Source organism: Neodiprion fabricii, chromosome 2, assembly GCF_021155785.1.
Source record: "Neodiprion fabricii isolate iyNeoFabr1 chromosome 2, iyNeoFabr1.1, whole genome shotgun sequence".
Taxonomy (NCBI): Eukaryota; Metazoa; Arthropoda; class Insecta; order Hymenoptera; family Diprionidae; genus Neodiprion; species Neodiprion fabricii.
In genome coordinates this window covers 6,326,355-6,350,561 of record NC_060240.1, presented here as the reverse complement: position 1 = coordinate 6,350,561, position 24,207 = coordinate 6,326,355, and the positions used below count along the sequence as shown (strand labels likewise).

At 37.3% G+C, this 24,207-nt stretch overlaps 1 protein-coding gene across 1 annotated transcript in view; it reads left to right on the top strand.

Moving 5' to 3' along the window:
- The window catches only part of LOC124176901, a 155,988-nt gene extending 134,960 nt beyond the window's left edge, over nt 1-21,028 (top strand). The window contains exons 10-14 of the mRNA XM_046558743.1: nt 8,571-10,003; nt 12,877-13,036; nt 18,383-18,617; nt 19,358-19,624; nt 20,000-21,028. Coding sequence (XP_046414699.1) covers nt 8,571-10,003; nt 12,877-13,036; nt 18,383-18,617; nt 19,358-19,624; nt 20,000-20,251 — 2,347 coding nt within the window. The 3' untranslated portion in view covers nt 20,252-21,028. The remainder of the gene's footprint in view (nt 1-8,570; nt 10,004-12,876; nt 13,037-18,382; nt 18,618-19,357; nt 19,625-19,999) is intronic.
- The last annotated feature ends 3,179 nt before the right edge of the window (nt 21,029-24,207 follow it).

Sequence of the window (24,207 nt, the reverse complement as noted above, 5' to 3'; positions counted from 1 at the left end):
ATTCAGACAGTTTTTTTTGTCAACGATACCTGTTTTACCGAATTATTGTAGTTACTATAACAAATGAAATTTTTCTCAGCGTGGTATAACTATAAATAAATGGTCGAAAATTTCTAAGCGCATGATAATACGTATAGCTAAATACATTCTATGTATACTAAATTTCTTTAGCAATTTGAAGCTCTCGACACAGGGTATGATAAATCGTTTGACTTTTGTTTCGCAGATAAGAAGAATATATACTGTATATAATCTATGCGGTATTTAACCGTTTGAATTTATGGAAAGAACAAAACTATAGAGCTATATACTCACACACGTTAGGCGTATACGAGAATTAGTAAACGAAAAACAAGCAGTTTGCGCAATGTTCTTGGTAGATATGTTACAACGTATACGGCATACACACGGTTTAGTAAGACTCCTCTAATCTACCGACTAATTGCGATTCGATGTAGGCTAGACGATCGCCGTGACGACTAAAACGAAATAACCATTCGTCCTTTTAATGTGAAAAGCAAACGTCATCGGACGTTAATCTCTTCTGGAGTGGATACATTTTTCACCGGCCATTGGTACAATGCCATAAGGTGTTAGAACCGAGCAACGTTTTGCGGTTGACACTCAAGGCCCGTTCCTTAATTCAACCGCATCTCTTGCTGCTCTTCCACTCTGTTTCACTCGAGCAACGGCAAAATCCGTGGTGCGGTTTGCTTGAAACTAAAATCCTTTCGAAGAGACGAAGATCTTCGCCGTGCAAGCTCGGGTTCGTTTCCTTTCAGAGTTGTTTGTTGGTCTTGCTGTTGTTGTTGTTGTTGTTGTTGTTACTACACGTTTTCCTAGCTTATAAAACTAGAACGCGCCGCAACGGGAATTCGAAAGTGCGTACACCTATACTACCTTCGATACCAAGGAGCAAACGATCGCAGAATATCGCATGGTCATACGGGTTACCCAAACAATTTTCCACCTTTCGCTTAGGCGTACGAGGACTTGAAATTAGGTTAACCTATTTATCCGGATCCACAACCGAAGGCCACAGATTCTCTGTCAAATGGATCTCTCAATGTCAACGTGCTTGGAACGTTGTTATTTCATCTCTACAGAACGAAGAGAAACCTCGAAGTAAGGATCGAACGATTGTAAGATCGATATTTATTAAAACCATGCTTAGCCGCAACGACCGTGATGACGATGGTGAAATTTCCCTGGTCGAGTCGAAGTGGACGTTTCGGCGGATCACTTTACCTACAAGCGACGGAAATGTTCGCGAAATGACCTCCGGCTTGAGTAACAATTATCTTAACCAAAAGTGAAATCTCGAATCGCCCTTCGACGGATTACAACGTTTGCATTTCATGTCCCGCGTAAGGATTTCGACTCTTCTTGACGACATTTGGTAAATCAGTCAGGCTTGAATGTATTTTATTCCCGACTCAACCATAATGTTGACTTTTTTCACACGAAAAGCGGGACGAAAGTAGCATATTATTCCCTCTTAAATTATCTCCCGCATTTGTGAGAATTATGATATCATATGGAGGGGGGATTAGCGGTGAAAATTTCAAAAGTTGTAAAAACCGACGATATGTACCGTTATGAACTTTCAATAACATTCTAGCTTTAACACTGATAAAATGATCAGTTTTTCACCCAATATTGCCAAACACGTGTCGAGTCCCTTTTTTCAAGTCAATAATGTGGCCACAGTTGAGTCGGAAATAAAGTCTTATATATGTGGGACAGGAATAAAAGTCGACTTTATTCCCTTGTGACATAATGTACTATTACTCACCTGCGATATTACTGCCATAGTGAATTTTCTCCAGCTGACATTTTTCCCAGTCTTCCAAAGTAGTTGCATGTGATGTACGAACTATGATAGGGGGTAAAAGTCGAGATACACTGTTCGATCATGGTTCGTATACGTTTAGTTTCAGAGTATAAAGTAAAAATAAAGTTAAAAGTTGTCGGCGAGGTGCGGAGCGCGTATAATAGTAACAAGAGATAAAGTTACGTAAGAAAAACGCGTTAAACTGGACACGGTTCTAATTGTGGCTGGGACTTGTTCGTACCGTGTAGCCCAACTTATATAGGGTTAGTGATAGTGCGCTGAATGAAGTCTCATAGCTGCAATCAAGAACCGCCTGAGTCTGCATTTATGACGGAGTTTAATGACCCGAGAAAGTTTTAAATGACCCGCAGTCGACGATCTTCGATCCATTCGGTTTAAATTTTTCAAACGATTCTATTCCTCGTTCGATCTGAGAGTTGCAGAAACTAGTCCAGCTACCAAAGAGACCGTTTTTCCAATTGTCAATTACTGTTCAGCAGAATCTTTAAAAATTCAACTAATTGCCGCCCATCGTCAGAGTACAAAAGAGAGTTAATGATAAAAAATTATCATATTTTACTCCAGGTTTTTTATATCACCTCGGTAATTATTTGTACAAAAGTCAATCTCACAAGTTTTGACTAACTTTTTATATTCATATTGAACAGGTATACATATTTCATACTGTACGTATTTCGAGTAAACTCGAACGGGAACTTCAAGTATCTCAATGTATATGCACAGGATGAATTCCGAACGACTAATTAGTTCGTCGTTGTTCGATAAAGTTTAATGCGCATGCGCTGAAATCCGAGAGCAGTTGTCTGCCAGGGTAACCAACCGTCGTGAAGGTAACCTCAAAAAATTTGAGGCTAGACACATCGCGGCGAACTGTCGTTTAAATTTATGACGGTTGGTCACCCTGGCAGACAAATGCTCTCGGATTTCAGCGCATGCGCATTAAGTTTTGGCAAACAACGGACCATGCAATCGTTAGAAATTCACCCTGTATCGATGTTATACTCATACTTGTATGCCCTATATTTTAAATATAAGCTCAGCTTGTTACATAACAAAGTTCCACATAATGGAGCCTTGGCGAGAAATTGCAGGTTATACTCTGTACCTAGACGGTATACCCTTCACCTTATTCTTCCAAATTGGAATCATTCGATCCGGTCAATTGTTGTGCAATTCTGTGTGTGTATATATATATATATGTATACTCGATTCATGAAGCAACAAGCGACAATTATAATCACATTCGCTGCCGAGAATGAAATCAGTTCTGCAGGTTAATTCGTACAAAGTGCAAACACATTCACACCATTACTCGATCCAATTCGTTTCTATAAATCACTGCGACTGAATAATATCGGAGCTTCTAATACGCGCTCCCGATCACATGCACGTGTAATACTTTTCATGTTTATACATGTATATATACGCATGTACACGGGTTAGTTATATTTTTACTCGGTCAACAATTATCTTCAAAGTACCACGTGTACTTGCGGATTCGTATCACGCAATTCAATTATTTATCTATCGCATTAATTGCAATCTCAATCGACAATAATTACGTGAAATTATATTTTAGAAGAATTGTCTGCGGGTCAATGGATTTCGGGTGTTATGATAATGACCTAGTTACGTACTCCTTGTCTTCGTACATTTTTTTCATTCGCAATTATTGGATATTGCAGGATAAAAATAATGTCCCAATATGGGCGCAATTGTTGAAATTCCATTTGTCCACCGTCTCTGTGACTTGAAGTTCGGTCGCATTTAATGTCACCCCGAAATCTCATTTTTTTTTCCTGGCAAAGTATCTCTTAAATTTTGATAAACAAAAATTTTATTTTACTTTTCTTTCATCAAATGCCAAAGGTAAATTCAACGTCCTCGACGTATTGTTCCGAACTTTGTATGTCTGTGTATATAATAAATTAGGGTGGTTCTTAATAGGGTTGTTTTTGAATTCTTATGCTTCGACGGGCTTAAATGCTTTCAAATTGATAAAAAAAAAAAAAAAAAATTGCCTGGAAATTTGAGCTCTCAAGTATAGCTATGAAATAAACAACTGTATCGTGAAACATATTACAATGTTTGTCAACGACTTATAAAATTTCAAAGAGGAAAAAATGTTTATTATAGATTTGAAATAGAGAGCTCAAAATTTCAGGGCATTTTTTTTTTTTTTTTTTTTTTAGATCAATTTTCTAGCGTTTAATCCGTTGGGAGCATAAAATTTCAAAAACGCAGCTATTAAGAACCACCCAAATAAAACATGTCAATTTCTTTTTCTTCTCTTTTTTCCCCTTCTCCTGAACTTTGCGACGGTTTTTTCTTTTCTTTTCTTTCCTTTCCTTTTTTTCCGCTCGTTGCCGCATGCGTGTAATTTTATTCCTTAGACTTTTTATTCGACGAACCCAACGAAATCGTTCCGCGGACAATGAAATCGCCGGCAGACGTGTCCAGAATCGAACTTCCAAAGAAGCTTGAACCTACACTCGGGTCTCTTTCGCGTCCTTATAAAAAATCACCGTATAATACTCGCCGCCGTTACATGCGTATACATATAGCGTACTATATACGCACAACTAACTACACTGGATTCTTAACAAACGAGTTTCACGCACAGTGTATTTTACTGCTACGTTGTAATGGCGAAGACACGGTAGGAATCCGAATCGGGCGAAAAAGAACCAATTCTTCCGGATGTTGTAGAAAATTTTACGTGTACTACACACGCGTGATAACGAATAAATTTACTGTATTTTCCATTCATGAAACTGCTATTTTCAATCCTACGTCGATGCTAAAATAATGCAGCGGCTGAATTTTCCACAAGATTATTTATGTGCACGTATGCTTCTTAATTTTCCACCTTTTTGTCGAATTATAACCAAAACGTGTTTGAAAGTGATGTTCAGCAGCTTTTAAGCTAATAGTAAAAATTAATGCCTCAAAAGCATTTCTTACACTTGCATACGCGATTTATCTCGAAACACATCGATCATGAAACTTGAAAATCAACCGCGCATGCGCCAAATAATTAAATCTCATTGGTCGGCGAAATCTTCCCGCAGCGATATTCTTGTTTGCGACGCAGGCGAGCCAACCTACGCAAAATGTGTACGTTTGAATTTTCAAAGAGCGTAAGCGTTAAGTTCCGACTGTTCTTTGAAGAATCAACTTTCCGACCCGATAACGAAACGCTTCCCAAACCTTTCCGAGTCGCTGCCTCAATTATTCGAGATTCTAACCTCGAAAATTCGTATCAACTACATCGCCGGCAGAAAGAGGTTGACAGCTAAAACTCGGGTTGGCCAGCCTGTGCGAACAGCCGATAAAACTCGCTCATGCGCGGTTGATTTTCAAGTTTCAATAAATTGTCCCGATATATGGTAAATTCAATTCCTGTATCATTATTGATTTACAGTTAAATTTTCCTAATTTTCCTAATTTAATATAATTAAATCGATTCGTGCACATACCGAACGAATGAATTGTGCGGAACTTGATAATTCGAAACTTGCAAATGTCAGATTCACGCGACTCGATCAATTATGGTAGAAAGGCTCGTCTCACCGGATCAATTACGCGACTATTTGCGAGATAATTTTGCCGCTTACAAATTACACGTGCCGGTATACGTATTGTACAATATGTAGCGAGTCGAAACGCATCTCTTTTGTCGGCTCTACATTTTAATTACAGATTTACCGTAAATATTCATATATTACACGTATCAGAACCTGTAATTTAACCGCGGCAAATGAAGATTAAAACATCGTCGACGATTCTTGCGATTACGAGACTCCGTGTAATTGGACGGAAAATTATATGCGGATCGCGTCGTCGGTTCGAGTTTCAAAAAAATTTTCCATCCAACTATTAAGTGCTATATGTATCATAGATTTATAATCCGAACACGGATGCGACTGGAAATCATCGAAACTATCGATATCCTGATGAAAATGGATCGTTGTCGGTAATTTTGTACGACGATCACGGTTGCATAATCAACTAACTCGGCATGTCAATTTCAGCCTAGATCTCGATTGAAAAGAAAACTCGACACGGATCTGCTGCAGGCGAGCCGCGCGTGTCTCAAATTGACAAAACTTTATACACGCCGACATGTTTATTAATATTTATTATACGCTTATACGTAGTATACGTCACATAACGCCTCGCTAAATAAAATTTAATTCGAATGGCGCACGTGAAAAAATTAAATGCCCGTAGCTCTTGTTTAAATAATCGCGAATTTTTCCTACATATATATACATATATATATATATATGTGTATATATCTTTACTTTTTACAATATATTCCCTTCATGTTCATAAAATAATGACGGTTTTTTTCTATACACGTTGATACGTCGGAAGGAATTTTTGTAGGTTTAAGAAATAAAAGTTTGCTCGTAAAAGAATTTTGGAAATTCTATATTGCCGTCAAAATTTCAAAGACTTTTTATAGATACTTTCTTTTTTTTCTTCGTGTAACAGTATTTTCGATGATGAATATTTGTTTGATTACATGCACGGTTTTTTTTTCAAGACATTTAATTTCTTACGGAAGTCTTTTAAAATTCTTGCATCATCCGTGTCAGCTGATTAATTGATTGAGATTTCTCTCGACTATTACGAGGTGAAATGTTTCACCAAACACTTCGTTAAAGGAAATTGATTTTTTTCCCTCTCTTTTTTCTTTCTCTTTTGAATACTTCGTAGAAAAATAAAAAAGTTTTATGTCATATGTTTGACAATGTGAATAAAACACTCGAAATGCTCGGAACGTATTTTGTAATAATCGTCCGACAAAATATTTGTCGAGAATATTTTCCCTCTTACCAAAGTTTTTCGTGTATCGAAATTACATTCGTTTTTTAATTCGCAGACGGTTAGATAACGCGTATTTCATGCATACGTTACCTAAAGCTGAGAGAATCTGTCTGGGAATCTGAAATTTTACATAATCACATTATTATATGATCGAAGAACAAGTTTTACTCAGCATTCAAATTTGCTACTAAAACCGGTGCGAATAACAACTTTTTCTAGAACACGTGCGTTTATAGTCAGCAGCAGATATTCGATATTATAAATTGTAAAAGTTTCTATCGTGACTTTTAAAAGCAGTTTATCACTTGACAGAATTTCGAATGATTAGAAACATTACAAATTTAGAGAAAAATATTTTTTAAACCCTCAGTTTCGCTATAAATTTTCATAACAATTTGAAAATCATTATATCAACGAGTAAAATGACTGAAATATATTCATAATTTTACCAATGAAATATTCGATCAATTTATAAAATCTACGAACTCGCCTTTTCGTAAGTTTTGACATCGAAACCAGAATAAGAGAGGAAAAAAATTGAGTCAATCATCGTGAAAACCTTTCTCTCGTAATCGCTCTAGATCCATTTACGAAACTTATTGTTAACCCCAGAGCCAAAAGGTTGAAGCCTGTCGTCCTCGCCTCCGACATTTTTATTATTCAGATTTAGAGTTCGAGTCACGCGCGAGATTTCATCCCATCGCTGTTTCCTCGTCTCGGTCTCGTTTCGTTTCCTCTACCTGAAAAGATCAGATACCAAATCTCAGCGATAAGTTCTCTGAACTTCCTTTGGACCGAGGCTGCGCTGGCGATAAACGAGTTACGTAAACACCGCAGGAATGGGTAACGAAAAATTCCCCTCGAGTATAAATATAAGTTATCGCTTACCCAAAATCCTGCAAACGTGACGAAACTCCCAAGAAAAAAAAATTCTATTCTCACGCTTATATTTCTGCATAAATTTATTTCTTGCACTTTGTAATTTTCGAAAAACTGTTCCATGAAGTGTTCCGTTTTATTATGATTATTGAACGATATTTTTTGTCCTAATTCATGGTTTTCAATTATTTTTTCTCCGGTACGAAGATAAAACTTGCCAGGACTTAATTCATTCATTGATTCTAAAATTCTTAATTTTTATATATTTTTGGTTTCGACACTTTTTCGACTGGAATATAAACCTTAAGGATTCCAAAAATATTTGCAAGTAATTCAGTCGGTCAGGTTTTGATCGAGAACTCCTGGAATAAAATTTTGAAAAATGAACAAATTGTTTTTGTTCATTAATGAAAACTCTCACATTCAAAGAAAATTTGTTTTTTCTCTACTTTGAATACCATGCATACTTTGATATTTTGATATGTTAATTTTTTTTTTTACCTTAGGCTTTCTTAAAACTTTTTAGACCAATTACTAGAATATATGTTTGTTTGGACGCAATATCGAATATTTCATCATGAAAAATTGAAAATGTTCGAGCAAAAAGTATTTTAAACCTCACATTTAAGTGTCTACCGTTTATTTTTGTTTTTTTGAATCGTTATAAAATTCAAAAAGATCAAATTGATAATGAAATAGAGCATCGAAACTTTGAGGATCTTCCTTTTTCAAGTTTAAACTTGACATTTTTCAACTTGGAGCATAAACGTTTTTTCGAACGGCCCGTCTAACATACATGTAGGGATAGAAAACGTACCTTCGATTGCCTGTCAGCGTTGAGTGGTGAGTTTCACGGAAAACACCATATATTCTTCCTCGCTGATGTATTCTTCCAGTGATAAAATTCACTCCAACATGAAAGTATAAAAATTTGGTATAGGTACCTACGAATCACGCGTGTATACCGTGTACCATAAGTTTGTTCATCTTATCGTTCCAGAAGCCAATCGAAGGCCTCCTACCTCGCCTATCGCAGGGAGCGAGGCGCCCCCGACAGCGAAGGTAGCTACAAACGAACAATGTCGCCAACCGCGCGTATCGACGACTGGCCGCCACTGCGGGACCACGACGACCCGGTTCTCGTTCGAGTAACACCCCGTCATCCGCACCACCATCACCACCATCCGGATCAGCAGCTTCCCAAGTCTCACAGCGTCGACGCGCTGCATCATCGTATGGAGGAAAGGGCCGCGCACTCGGTCGAGGTGATCGGAAAGCTCTCGTACGACCTGAGCAAAAAGCTCCAGGCAACCGAGGTGCGCCAGCCGCGAGGCGAGGGCGTAAACAACAACGTGAACAACGCGAACAACGCCGTTATCCACAACAATAACAACAACAACAACAACAACAGCATCAACAACCATCTGGAGTCGAGTAATCAGCAAACGGGAATCACGGATCCCGCTGACAGGAAGGAGAGGATATCACCGCAAAGCATCGAGGTCCTGAACGATCGTAACAGGCAGCTGGAACGAGAGCGACGAAAATTGGCAGCTAGCTGCGAACCGAGCCCTCAAAGGCGGTCCCAGGATCGTGAGATCCTCTCGAGCTCCGAAAGCTTCCAACAACAACAGCAACAACATCATCATCATCATCAGCAACGGGAAAGATCGGCGACTATCGAGATGACCTCGAGGAACGTGGAGCTTTTAAATCGACGTAACGCCCTCGGCGAGAAACGGCTCGTCGCCGAGGCCTCGAGACCGCCACCGGTCATCGAGAAACCACCACCCCCGACCTCGTCGCCTCCGAGAACACCGGAGGTCGAGAGGCGGAGATCGGGGACCGATTCACCCCGTCGATCCGGGAGCTGCTCGAGTTCCTCGTCGTCGTCGTCGTCGCCGAGGGTCTCTGACCTTGGGAACAACACCGAGAAGACGTCGCCCCCAAATTCGCCCAACGTATCCGGGGAGTCGGCGAGCTTCGTTGAACGGATAAGCGTCGTATCGTCGAGACGGAAGGTCTCCAGTCCTACACAGACGGACGACGATCGTCGCGACGAGTATTCGGGGTCGAATCAGGCAAAGTACAGCCAGACTTCCGGAGGAAACGAGTCGGCCGATTTGGGCAACGAAAGGACGGCCCTCACGTCGCTTTGCGTTTCACCCCAGCCTGGGATCGAGGGACTTACTCTTGTTCAAAGGACGGAAATCGTTTTGAGGGTTAACGCGGCGACCAGCGATGCCGCGTCGCAGACTGAGATCATTCCTGACGATGGCAGGGAGGCGAGGATCGACGAGGCTTCCGACGATAGTCAGGACGATGTTATCCCGGAACCGAGGAGGAAGTTACAGGAAGAAATCGAGTGCGAGGAACTCAGCAGAGATCTGGCTAGTCAGCTTAGTCCCAATGACAGGCTAGTAACGATTTTAGGTGAGTTGATCGGGGATTTGTTTCTCTCTTCTTCTTTCCTTGTTTCGCAATTTATTGATAAAGTTTACACGTCCGAGCCTTATCGCAGTTTATTTACAACTTCAAATGATCTTCGTTACTACGTACAACTGCCAAAAATCTTTCAGTAATAAGAATTCTCGACTAGAATCATCGAATTTCATAGTTTTTCCGATTTTACGCACGCCGTATTGGATACGACATATTGGATACAGAAATTGTCAAATTCTAACTTCCGATTCGTGATCAGAGACTCCGAGTATCAACGAGTAACAAATATTGAGTTGAAAAATGTGCGACGAATGGATTAAAAGATCGCGAATCGTTCGATTCTCAGGGAAATGATTCGACGAAAATATCATACCTGCACCTTGTAAGTCACGGGTATGAAAATTACCTGTCCGAAAATTTATTATTACGAACAATTTAATGTTAGTGCCTCGTCGGTATTTTTCTCTTCAGAGTCACGTCTCCGATTTTTTATACTTGTAAACGTTGTACCGATTACTCTCATGAATTGATATTATACACTGTTATATGCGGGAAATTATAAAATTATATATATTCTTGCTGAATGTTTAATTTATTGCGTGAAAAAATTGTAGAATTCTTTGGAAAATAAACAAACACTAAATGGTTTAACGCGCATGCGCACGAATTTGAGAACAAGAGCAATTTTTTTGTCAGGGTGACCAACATTCATAAATTCGGATTCTAGGTCGCCGCTGTGTATGTAACCTCATAAATGTTGGTCACCCTGACAAAACGACTGCTATTGCTCTAGAATTTTAGCGCATGCGCATTAAACCATTTAGTCGTTAGCAGTTCACTCTGTATATGCATATATGTGTACTAGATTATTATCCGTGTATATATACATATATATGATATGTGTATCACAATAGTTGAGCCATTGCAAAACTGTTTGTTATTCAAATTCTTTTGTCATTTGGCAAATAGTTAGAATTGTGTCGCGTAATGTGCGTTAGAAAGCTCTTTTGTTCACGATAATTTTGCAACATTTCGAAACTGTCGAGTGGTGTAACCCTGTCGTGACTTTTTCGTTGGTAAAACTTATTCCCTAACTGTTATCAGAATTTTTTATGTATGTAATACGCGTGTAAAAAGTCGTTTGAAACATGTAAATTGAATGGTATATTCAAGACCGATCATTTATAAATTACAATACTTCACTGAACAGTTGGTCACAGAAATTAAAAATTGAAAATGAAACCGATATCATTAATCATCGTAAAATGAGATCCTTGCAATACTAAACCTGATTGAAAAAATCGTAGACGCGATTTATTTTTTGTACGATAAATTTTAAACATTTACCAGTACAACAGTTTTCCTTATTTTTTCAATTGTTCAATTTGAACAGTAATGTAAAATAATCCGGGCATCAAATCCATGAACTTTACGTGTGTTTCGAATACTGGTTTTATGAAAATCTGTGCTTTAAAAAAAAAAACAAAAAAAAAAGTGTAGGGGCTACTGTGATCGAATATGGAAAATCATTACACTGAAGCTGTAAAAAAAAAAGGGTAAATCGACAAAACGTATATTCTTCGTAGATGTTTATATTCTTTTTCCTGAAATATACACAGCAACTGATAATTTTTGTGCATGCATACGATAAAATATAAGCAGATGCACAAATACAAACGGAGAAATTTGAAATAAATAAATAAGTGACAATTTTCAGTCACGTTTTCGGCACTGTTTGACTTTTTCGCCGACTGTGAAGCCGTCTGTCACGGTCTCCTTGCCACTATAACCGGACTCACAGTTTTCTCCGCGTTATCGAATCCGCGTTTTTACAATCCAGCAACGTGAAATCTTTACAGACACGCGGTTGCTTCCCAATCAATTAAACCGGAAGCGTTGGATTTCTAATCATCGTACGTCATCGGTCATGCTCAGCGATCGTAGCTGCATCCGCTTCTCATCAAGTATAGGACTTATCCTAAGTAGGCATTTTTGAAAATTGAAAAATTGCACGACCCTGTCAACTCCTGACTCAACGTCACAGATTTTTTCAAACGGCCCGTCGCATGTAAATTACCGGCATATCCGAAAGACCGTTGAAGATATCAAATCTCCAATTTATTCTCAGCGTGACGTACTTACAGACACTGTTATATAACAACGTACTCACAAAAATCTAACAATTGATCAGTTATTGTCGCGAACGCATCGTATTGACATCCTGTAATAATTAAATTCGCTATTTTTCCGGGCTGCTTCAGTTTTAATTTGTTACACTGCAGGTCACAGTGAGTTGCTTCGCCAGTTGTGTGCATCCGGTCGAAACCGTCGATCCAAGAGGCTTTTCACTAACACCTAATTCTTCCATAACGTCGATTTCGTTCGTGACATTTCACTAAGTTTGCGCTCATCTTTTTCTTTCCAAATATTCTCTGCTGTATAGTTGAGAAGTTAATTTTCATCGAAGCTGTCCGAAGATGAGCGATTTTTTCAATTTTCTCTACACGACTGGTCAGCCAAATATTGTCGGTTAGGTTTAAATTTACGACGTTAATTTATCAGTACATTTTTAAGGAAAAATTGTTATTACGCTACTTCAGGAATTAGTATGAAACATTCAAGAAATCCGTGATCAAACAAAACGTGTAACCCACATTGTAGGTATTCCGAAAAGTTCATTACAATTTTTCAAAGGCTTTGCGAAGTGATTTTGTTTTCCTATCTTTCGTTGCGTTAATGTTACTAATTAAATATTAGCGATTATATTGAAATCTGTCAAAATGCTCCTTCCGGATACTCGGGAGCTTCTCGATCATGCTGATCAAAATCTGAGTCTCGATAAATGTGGATCTTCCGTGTTTCAGTCCCGGTTCCGGAACACAAAAAGCCTACCGACTACGTCACTGGATTATTCAGGGTGGAAGCGACGCTTCAGCCTCGGCCAAGGAGGCGGCTTTCTCTCTCTATACAGGATGAAACACCATCGAGTCCAACGGCAACGACGAACCGACCCGAAGACATCAAGTGAGTTTTTTTATTATCGAACACTTTTTTATAACAGATTATATTCACCCTAAGAATTACCAAAAATGATCGATTTTCGATTGTATCGATTATTTTTCCTCACGATCGGTTATTGGTTTTTACTCCCATGAACGATGCAATACAATGTCAATCATTATCATCGTCTTACTTACTAAGTATACCTATTTTGTACAATAAGTGAAAGATAAATGAATATTTTCACCTGAAATTGAAAAATATTTTCAATGAAACTATGAAGAATCAAAAAGTTAACCGCTATGAAGAATGAATACTGAAATGTACGAAATTTTGGCTTCAACTGCACCGTTACAAAAAAAAAATACGAAATAATCAATTGATGGATTAATTTTTACCGATTCAATTCAGTCGCGTTCGATTATTTTTTTGGACTCGATAATCGATGCATCAATTATTTTTAGCTCAGTGGTCGTCGCTAATTCACGTTTATAGTCGGCGTTAGCTTTGAGAAAACTTGTCTATTCGCATCCGCGGATTTTCAAACGCTTCCAAAAACCGTTGAAAATTGAATTTTTAATCCGATCAAATCGACATTGATTCTAAAAACGTAGTAATTGATATTTGAAAAGTCGAAAAGTTTTGACAAATTCCTGATATTTATTTCTTTCTTTCCTGACGTAAATATATTTTGTGAAAGGCCACACGATCGGTGAAATCATATGAATTTGTCAAATTTTGAGGAACGAAAAGAAAAATCATTGATATCAATGAAGATTCAGGCTTTCCAAAGCTAAGTCAGTAACGTTAGCGTAACGAAACATTGTGGGGGGGGGGGGGGGGGGAATCACTATTTTGCTATTTTCTAGTGACTTCGAAGTTGATAAGTCTTGAAAACATGAATTACGTTTGCCGTGTTATAATTAACTGCATTTCCGAGATTCCTAAAATTACAAAATAACGGGTTTTCCAAAACATGAATCATTACAATAACGTTGCCAACTTCAGCCTTATAAGGACTATCGTTAATCTAACTTTAGTTAAGTTCAAATTTGCTTATACATATATACATATTTGGATAACGAATTACAAATTTTGCGAGCAGCAAAAGTGATGATGATATATCTAGGTTTACAAATTTTCAAATATTTTATGGCCGTCAAAAACGAAATTCCATCATAGCAAAGTTGGGTTCTATAATTACGCGGATTCAAACAAGGTTTTAATCAGCCCTATTTCCCCAAGATGCTAAATACCAAGCCGGCATATTTCTCAAGCAAATTTCATAACATCACTCCGTACTTATTTGATAAAATCTTTTGGAGCGTGAAACCAATCCTCGGTTATCAAAATTCGCATACCGTTAAGTAACTTGTAACCGCGTATATTCCAACGAGAATTAGTATTAAAATTACACGGAAGTTCCGCAGACGCTTCCAACAATAAGAACAACGAGTGACATGAAACAAAGGTCAAGAGTCTTGGATTCGGGGATCGATCTTTTTATAACCGTTTCTATATATCAGGCATTCCACGACAAATCGACTAGTTAGTAGATTTCAATCGTGACATTTTCGTATCGTTTATTCCAGCTTTTTAGCACTCTGGTAATTTATTTTAACTTTTTGAGGTGGACTTTTTTTCAAGTCTCATCCACTTTTAGTCTACTGAAACAATTAACTCTCGGCAAAATTTTTTGTGAGCATCATTTATCCGTTGCTTTCGCCTGTTGAAAAAGAAATTATTCCTGTAATCGTAATTAATTTTTTATTTCTCAAACATTCGTACATTATACCTATAACAAATTGGTATAATAATTTATAGTTGAATTGTGATGAAGTTAGCTAAATAAACCCGGAACCACATATTCGGTAACAACTCGCTCGTTTCGAGAATATGTAAAAAGAAAAAAAAGAATTATTCAACTGTTTGTATCGTTAGAATAAAAAATTATTTCATGAGTTTTAAATAAAGTGACGTTCCTCAACTCAATCAATTTCTCTGTTTTTCTCTTTTTTCTTTTTTTTGTTTCTCTATCCGCACTGTTATAAGGATACGCAAAGGCTTGAAAGAATTTTTGACGCCGCTCGGGGAATGCCCTATATATAAACACAACGATTGAAATGAAACGCGTGTCTGCAGCGATTATAGAAGTAAAAGGAGTCCGCTTTACACGGACCTCCGACCAGGTCACAACGCCAACGCGAATATTCTACTCCACCTCTAAAATACGCCGACCTTCGCTTTGAAATATCGTTCGACGTTTCTGCCGGTAATTCGACCTTCGGATAATTTCAGATAACGTCTTTCGCCGACTGTTACGTACGTATTTTTTGCCGTTAAGCGTATATTAAATAAATTATACGCAACGATATTGAAACTACAACGAAAATGCGAAATAATTTATATTTACGTGTGTAGTTTGCAATAATTATTTACAAACGAACGAACTTATCGACGAATAATGAACCTTATTTTTAAAGAAAAAGATTGCGAGAATTAACAATTGTTGCCGTGTTAACGTAAAGAATATCAGTTTGTTGTAATTTCACAAATTTAGGGTGATCATTCCGCGGGGTCATTTTGACCCCGGCATGCAGCGCAAGGGTTAATTCCGTGGTAGATTTCACGTTTAGGTACTTCAAAGATTGTTCGTTCGAATTTCATCCGAAGTGCAGTGGCTTTAGTAGTTTTCCTCCGAAATTCAATGACGGAAACGATAAATTAAACAGTCGGACACGCGACACGCAAGTGTTGAAAATTCTAGATTATTCATAGTCGTCGAAGAAGAAATACGATTCGCGTTTTACCGCAAAGGCATGCTCCTCAGGTTCGCTATTCAGTATTCTATACCTAAAAAGGAATTGTACGTATTACTAATTATAATTATCCGATTCTTTGTCAATTGAATAACCTGGAATTCCCCGATTTAAATTTCCGATTTCCCCGTGACGCTTGTAGTATAAATTTTCGCTGTCATTCTCCCTAATTGCGAGTCTTCTTTGAAACAAAAATCTGCTTGTCGTATATTTTGATTATTATTACGAATCAAGCTCGTTACTTTTCAAGGTTAATTAGCTCCTCGTTATTTACGGTGGGTGGAAATTTATCGCGCCAAGTTTACCGGTCGATCATCGATGATCTGGCGAGACAAATTTATCGATCCTTAAATTTCATTTGCGCAAACGTGCCGCAATTTTGAATACTCGTTTATATCCGCGTGTCCTGAAAACGAGTTATCCTTAACTTGCACACATGCTGTAAGTCTGTCAACACCCTTTGTCGAAGTTGCATTCAACTATGGCGCATTCGAGAATAATATTAAACTCTCGAGAAATATAATGAATTCAACGCGTTTTTCTCCCCACGCTTATCCCATTGTGCGTTATACAGCTAAATGTGTCAATATATATATATATATATATATACATATACATATATATATTTCTTATGCAGCACTGACGCATCGAATGCAAATTAAATTCTTTGGTGAAAAATAAGAAATAAAGAAAAAATAAAAAGATATCGCAACGCAATTTTACTGTCCCTTGTTTCTTCTTTCGTACCTGGAATATAACACGAATTTCTGAAATCGTAAATTTAGTCAGATCGGAGGTGACACTTTCGTGTCTTCTTACTCTTATTATATTTCCTCGTTTTCGCTTAACTCATTCCTTAAACGAGAATATCGCGTATTGCCGTCGCAGAATGTTTCGAACGACCTTCGGTACTTAGCCTCGTAGCTTCGCCAGCGTTTTAATTGGGTTCAATTAACGTGAAACGATACTCACAATTAACTCGTCTTCAAATAATCGTTCCGAAGTTGGCACGAGTCCTGCAGAATGCAATAACGGCGATTGAAAAAAGCTCGGCTGTTTCCCTGAGGAAATAAACAAATTTCAGGACTGGTGGATAATCGAAATTAATGATTCATTTCGGACAAGACTGAATTTCGAGATGAACGAAAATATTCGGAACAAAGTGAACGTAGTCAAAAAGACTATCGTCGATATATCACATGCTTGTAGATATTCTGCAGCAGTTACAGCCAAAAAAAAAAAAAACTTATCAGATACTTACAGCCGGTGATATTGAAGTTCCGTTTCATCAAAGTTTGATTTCTTTACATTAAGTTTCACCACGAAAAAATTTGGAACTTTCCGAACTTTTCAAATTCGGAATTTCAACCCCGGTATCCCTGTAGTAAACAAATTTGGGTATAAATTTTTCTCACCGCACACGTCCAAAGATCGGACAATAGCTGCAGCGTAAGATGAGTCGCGTCGTTCGCGATGAAGGTGAAAGTACAGCCGAGACACCCGGTATTACGTAATCCATAAACGATACTGTCCCATCAAATTCTCTACGGCATTTATACGCGTGTAGCCGCACATCTTGATTCGCGAATAATATCCACACATCATTGCGGTTAGTTTCAACCACGTCGTTGCCTGGCTTAGACCGCGTACACACTCTTAAACAGATTATTTTCTATACCTGAAATTGGGTTAGAATTATCGACCAAATAGAGATTACATCAAAATGTGCGTATTTTTCATTTACATTTTTTTTTTTTTTTCATTTGTACACAACTCTACGCCTATCAAACTCATTCATTACGCTACGCAAAATTGTTCGTATAATAATTTTCCTGCGGTATGTCATACAGCAAAATGAAATGAAATTAGAATTACTGCACTGCAAGTGGAGCCAAATTCTCATAAGTTAGTTAGTAATTCGAAAATTGTTTAACATTACCATTAAAATATTAAACTCGTTACTTGTAGTTTTAACAGCTGATGCATTTACCGCGGAATCGTATCGAGAATATATTTTACCAATTCGTGTGTATTATATTGACGCTAAAGTTTCCTCGAATCACATGGCGAATTACAGCATCGCTTTAAACGTCCTTTCTACAAGCGAAGCTCACTCCTCGATTCACTAATTACACGCGAGAATAGTGTGATTGTGATCGACTTTCGTCATTTAATCAACGTGTAATTATAAAATACTTGAAACGATTGAAGTTCTCCGTATAATCATCCGAAAATTTGTCATAGTTTTCAACCGTCGAGAATACCTTGTACAGATCGTACCGGTATACGTTGTGAATTGAAGAAAATGATCAGATCGATTAGTTCCATCCAACTAGAAAAAGAAAGAAAGAAAAGAAAAGTTCCTATATTATATACGTATCTATAAAGTATCGCTAATTATCGAAAACAAATGCAAAGTTCCTCGTCATCCTCAGATGCTTTTTCGCCGAAGAATATTATGGTTAAAATTCTGTGACTAATGAGTGACAATTGCTTGTTTTTTTGTCTCGTTTATTGTTTGAAATTTTTATCGTAATTTTTTTCACTTCAGGATCGAGACGCCATCGTCGACGATTTCAACGCCGGAATTATCAACGCCTGACCCAACAAGCCCGCTATCACCAACATCCGCGTATTTCACAACCTCGGAAGGCAAGGCGAGATTTTTGACGAGGTACTCGCGCGACGTGACAGAGGAATCGATTACCACTTCCGTCGGAAACGAGGGCAACAACGACTCGGCGCAGCCAATTGTCCCCGACAATCAGGATCTCAAACAGAAAAAGGTACGTAGGTATAAACCGTGCATTCGCTTTTGCACCGCAAGCTCCTCGTGGAAGAAAAATTGTCATATCCGTTAGTTTGGATATAAAATTGATGGCTTTTATACAACGCGAGCATGTTTTACGCGTATTTTCCGTACGCAAAATTACCCGTTTCCATAAGGGTAGAGTGAGTCTGCGAGTGCGCATCCGCGGAGTACCAAAAATACTACTTTCAAGTCCCAGGTGTTGAAAGTGGTCCTTTCCGCACTGCGCGCATGCGCTGTCGCGAACAAATCTGACATTGCACGATCCTAACCTCAATTTTGGAAAAAAACGAATTTGCTTCCTTGTTACACAATATACTATAGTTCGTAATCACTGATTTCGAGTGATTTCTACGGAGTTCTATATCTCATTATGCATTGATTTTCTATGTAATATAGATATCCACCTAGGATTAATGAATCGAAACTGCGTTCGGTGGTTACCGTTTCAAGACCAATTAATCTCGCAACGATTTTCACATTATTTCAAGTAATTCGCGATGATTTCAAACTATTTCAGTTACTTCGACCCTCGCTTTATTTCAAAGGCTATTTACAGTCATCTAATCGTTCCTTCGACGTATAATATCATTTCCAACAATTACGCTCAAACGACTTGGTCGAAAAAAAATTATACCAATACGCGCTTCTTTCTCTCCTTTTCATATATCGTTATAGCTACTGGCTTAAAGGTCCGGTTATATATTTCTCCCGCAGGAGGAGCTGGTCTTACGCCTCGACAGAAAGCTCGTCGTCCTTCGAGCCGAACAGGAAGCTGTCCGAGAAGAAGGTGACGTCAACGATGCTCTGGGTGCTAGAGTCACGTCCAGAGTGACGGCGGTTGCCCGCCCGGCCGAAGCCTCCAAGTACCGACTTCACGTCGAGGAAGTTGGCAAAATAACGAGCCTTCTTCTCGGTCTGAGCGGAAGACTTGCACGTGCTGAAAACGCTCTTTACGGAATGCCTGTTGACCACGCCGAGCGGGTTAGTCTCGATAAAGTTTCGACAAACGTCGAGAGTTCATGATTATTCGTCATTTCGTATCGAACAACGATCATTTTTCTCAAATTTATCATACGAGACCATTATATTATACTTGAATTGCGATGTAGAATGAACAAAAAAAAATATGTATATATCTTTTACTGAGTTTAAAATTTTTCGAACCACGGGTTAGATTTTTACTGTTCCAAAAATCACGAAAACTCGATTATCGAATCGATAGCCCAAATCTCTTGGCCTAAAATTATTCAAAAAAAAAAGTCTGAACAAAATACTTTTACAAAAAGTATCAATGTTCGGCTGACTGATCTCTTTAATCCAGGATACATTACCGATAATAAACATAAACGATTGCAGAAAATATTGGAGAGCAAGAGAGACAAGCTGTTGGATCAGCTCGAGGAAGCAAAAGTGTTGAAGGGCAACATTGACAAGAGAAGCGTCAGCGTCTCGGCGATTCTTTCGAAATATTTAAACGAGGAGGAATACGCCGATTATCAGCACTTCATAAACATGAAGGCAAAACTGATAATGGACGGTCGTGAGATACAGGACAAAGTGAAATTGGGAGAAGAGCAGCTTACAGCCCTGAAAGAAGCCATCGATTAAATTAAGTTCATTGTTTTTTTTTTTTTTGTTATTGTTGTTGTTTTTGTTGTATTGTTGCGTCGCGAAAACAATGTCGGACTTGCGTATTTTGTTTATCAAAGCGTGCAGTGTTAATAATAATAGGTATGAATTTGCGAATCGCGGGATCAACGATCAGATATCAAACGGCAGAGAGAGAGAGAGAGAGACGTGAGGATCGGAGCGATAAATTGTGCGGAAAGAAAAAATTGATCCTCGTCAGTAACGCGACAACACTGCAACGCTATAGACAATTGAATTGTAAATCAAATTTTACAAAAGTCATGACTGACTTACTTTGACGTTTCGCATCGTTTTGTTGGCGCGTTTTTTTTTTTTTTTTTTTTTGTTTCTTTCAATTCCAAGGCTATCCAAGAGAGTTCGCACGAACCACGCCAGGCTGGAACATTTAGCTGGGTACATTGCCTCGTGAACCTTGAGTGCCTAGTCCTATCGAGCTTCTTTCGTACCTAGTTGTCCGGTGAACGTTGATATATATATTTTTTAAACTGTAAATTTGTGGAATAATAAAACGTACGGTACAGAATTACTCGCGGTTAATTGCTTGATAATAATTTTTAAGTCGACATACGAATGGGAATAAAAATTTGAATAAAAAAAAAAAAAGGTAAAAATTTAAACAACGAAGAATGAATTTATGATTTCAGGGTCACGTGTACGTAGGGACAATCGTTTACAGTTTTGAGTAATCACTGAACGAAAAAAAAAACAAAGTATTTTCGCAAAAACGTCGATTACGTGGGAGACATTTTTTATTTTGAAATATTTCAACACATACATATACAATGATTGAGAATCTATGATTAATATTCGATAGAAGTATCGTTATTTATTATATATATTATATATATATATATAAACGTATGTATATATAGAAAGACATATCTATGTATAACCGTAAATTAGGAAAATGTTGAAACTAACGATGTATTGTTTTTTTTTTTTTTTTCAATCTCTTTTTCCTCATCAAAGAAAATCAAAATTCTAATATATTTTAGCATGGAATATGTTTATTCACTCGTAAAAAATCTCTCTCTGTCTCTCTCTTTATTTACCTTGTACGCGTGAAGAAAAAAGTTATACACAATTAATTGGGAAAAGTCAAATCTCGTTTATTTGGTAGAAAAATTATTATTTATTCTTTTTTTTTTTCTTCAATTCAAATTTTCTAATCCTCTTATTGTTTAATTTTCTCAACATTTTTCTATCGATTCATCATAACGTCAATAGTTCGCCGATGATCATTACGATTATTCCAGTCCTTAAATTTACCGTTAGCTAATTATGGCCCAAACTTCAGCGAATAAACGAACCGATCCCATACTTGCTCGGAAGAAAAGTTCGTTTTACCCACAGGTTACAATTGTTATTATACCTAAATCCCGATGTGCATGTACATTGAAAACATATATGTTATTTCGATAAGCTTCGTGACAATAGACGTAGATCAAACATCGTTATAATAAGAACGATTTCTATTCGTTATAATTTCTTCTCTCACATTGTTTTTCTATTCTTCAACTTTGATCAGTTGTATTACTTGTATTTTTCCAATCATAGTTTTTTTATTTTCTTCCCCATCCCTTCACACACATCGTAAAAACTAGCCTGCCTTTTTAATTAATACAAGCGGTGAGTTTTCTCATATTATAAAAACATGTGATATAAGGCTAAGAATAGGATTTCTATGTATATATATGTATATATGTGTGTATATACACACACACACACACACACACACACACACAAGGCCTACATGCATACATATATCACATCTATATGTATTGTACTATATTATATCTACATATACATATATATATATATATATACGGTCACAAAATTGGCGTTTAATATCCGAATAAAAATACCTGTACATATACATACATTAATACGTAAATTTTTAAGTGAAAAAAATTATTGTTATTATTATTATTATTATTACTATTGATTATCATTATTATCAATAATATTATTATCATAATCATCGTCATCGTTAGCATTTTCTGATACAACGAAACACATTTCCATGACTTGGTTAGATCTAAATACCCGGCTGTCCTCTTAATTGGGCATTTATCGGGACCCATTATTCGAGGCCCAGCGCTTGTGATCTTTGTTGTTCGGGTCTTTGAGTTGCAGTTATCGCTGCTCTGCCTCGAGGAGCCCTTTCGACTTTTTATATGAAATTTTATGCCTCAGTCGACCGTACTATAAGTCGGTTTAATTACACCCTGCACGCAATGTTTTTCTTTCTCGTTTTCGTGGTTGAAAACGCTTATATGGGACACATATCGCTTTGCTTTGACGTATCCGTCAGCGCCCCTTTCTCACTCCTTTCCGTACCATTCCCCGCCTTTTAATCACGGATACATAATTATTGTCGATAATTGTTAATCGCGGTCGTTCTCTTCATGTCGCTACATTGAAGACGGAGATGAAAATTTAATGTATATGGACTTTTTTTTTTTTTGTTTTTTCTCTGTTCAGCTCGCTGATCATACGTCGGTTTCTCCTGACGCTTGAGCTTGGTAATGAAATATTTACTCACGACTCAAACATTCTGTGATGGAACCACCATAGATCAATTATATACGTACGTGGAAAGTTTTTTTTTTCCTTTTTTTTTTCTTTTTTCTCTGTACATTCTTTAAACTTTAACTGTCGTAAGGCGAATTAACAATTTTAAATAATTACATTGCCGCGGACAATGTTACGCGGTAAGAAGAAACAGCGGAAGATAATAAAAGTAAGAAAGCAAAATAAACTAGAATCGACACTTCTATTACGTACACCGAATGATTTATCATAATTATTTCTATACATAAAAATACGCGCGCGCGTTAAGACTGAATTTAGGGCATAAAATTTTTCAAATAGTCAATTTTTTTGTTCCTTTATTATTGACGTTTATAATTAGTATAAACGGAACAAATGATCATCCCATATATACTTGTTTACTTCAGGTAGTTTATTCATGCATATATACATATATATGTATGTATACACACACACACGCGCACGCAAGCAACGAACGTCAATGTCATACACATATTAGTTGTAATTTCAATTTAACGACCACAACTAGCAGATATAAATATATATAGAATTGTACATATTGAACGAATAGCTATATTCGAACATATGGTGCTCTGGATAAAAAAATTTCACGTCATAATGTTCCATTATGTTTTACAAGATCAATTCGTAGGGATATTAATATTTAATTACCTTGTATATATGCATATTATAACATTCAGGTAACGTGAAATCCAATTGTTATTGTCATAAACTTACACTTTGGTACTTAAGGCTATACCAGAGTTTTTTTAGCCTGATAATATCACTACTATTATTGTTAGATTTACCATCATTATTTTTACTTCATATGTACTATTATTATTAATATTATTACGTATTACGAAATATCACGATAGCTACCTTTTCAAGCTCGCTTGCAATAAATAACATGTTACAAATGACTTCCGCGTTCTGTTTCATAAGGTTCATTTTTCCGCGCACGTTGTGAAACCGATCTCCGGGATTATACTTTTTTTTTTTTCATAAACGTGTAGATGAGGAATTCCGAGAGTTTTCCCCTGTATTTTTAATTTCTCGACGTCACTTGCCATTCCAAATTTAAATGTCGTTCGGGCCAGTTTTAAAAATAACTAACTCTTTAAAAGAATCACTGAAAAATTTTATGGGGATTCTAAGACTATGCAGAAAATGTTGGAACATTATTGGTCCGAAAGTTGTGAATTATTGAGTGCAAAAATACGATCTTTTAAAAATGACTCCATGCCTTCCCGTGCAATTTTTTGCGCATATATCCGACGGCTGGTAACATGTCGGTAACGTATCACAGCCGCCTCTGCCTATCTCCAATATTTTGTTTGTAAACGGAAAAAACAATGAAT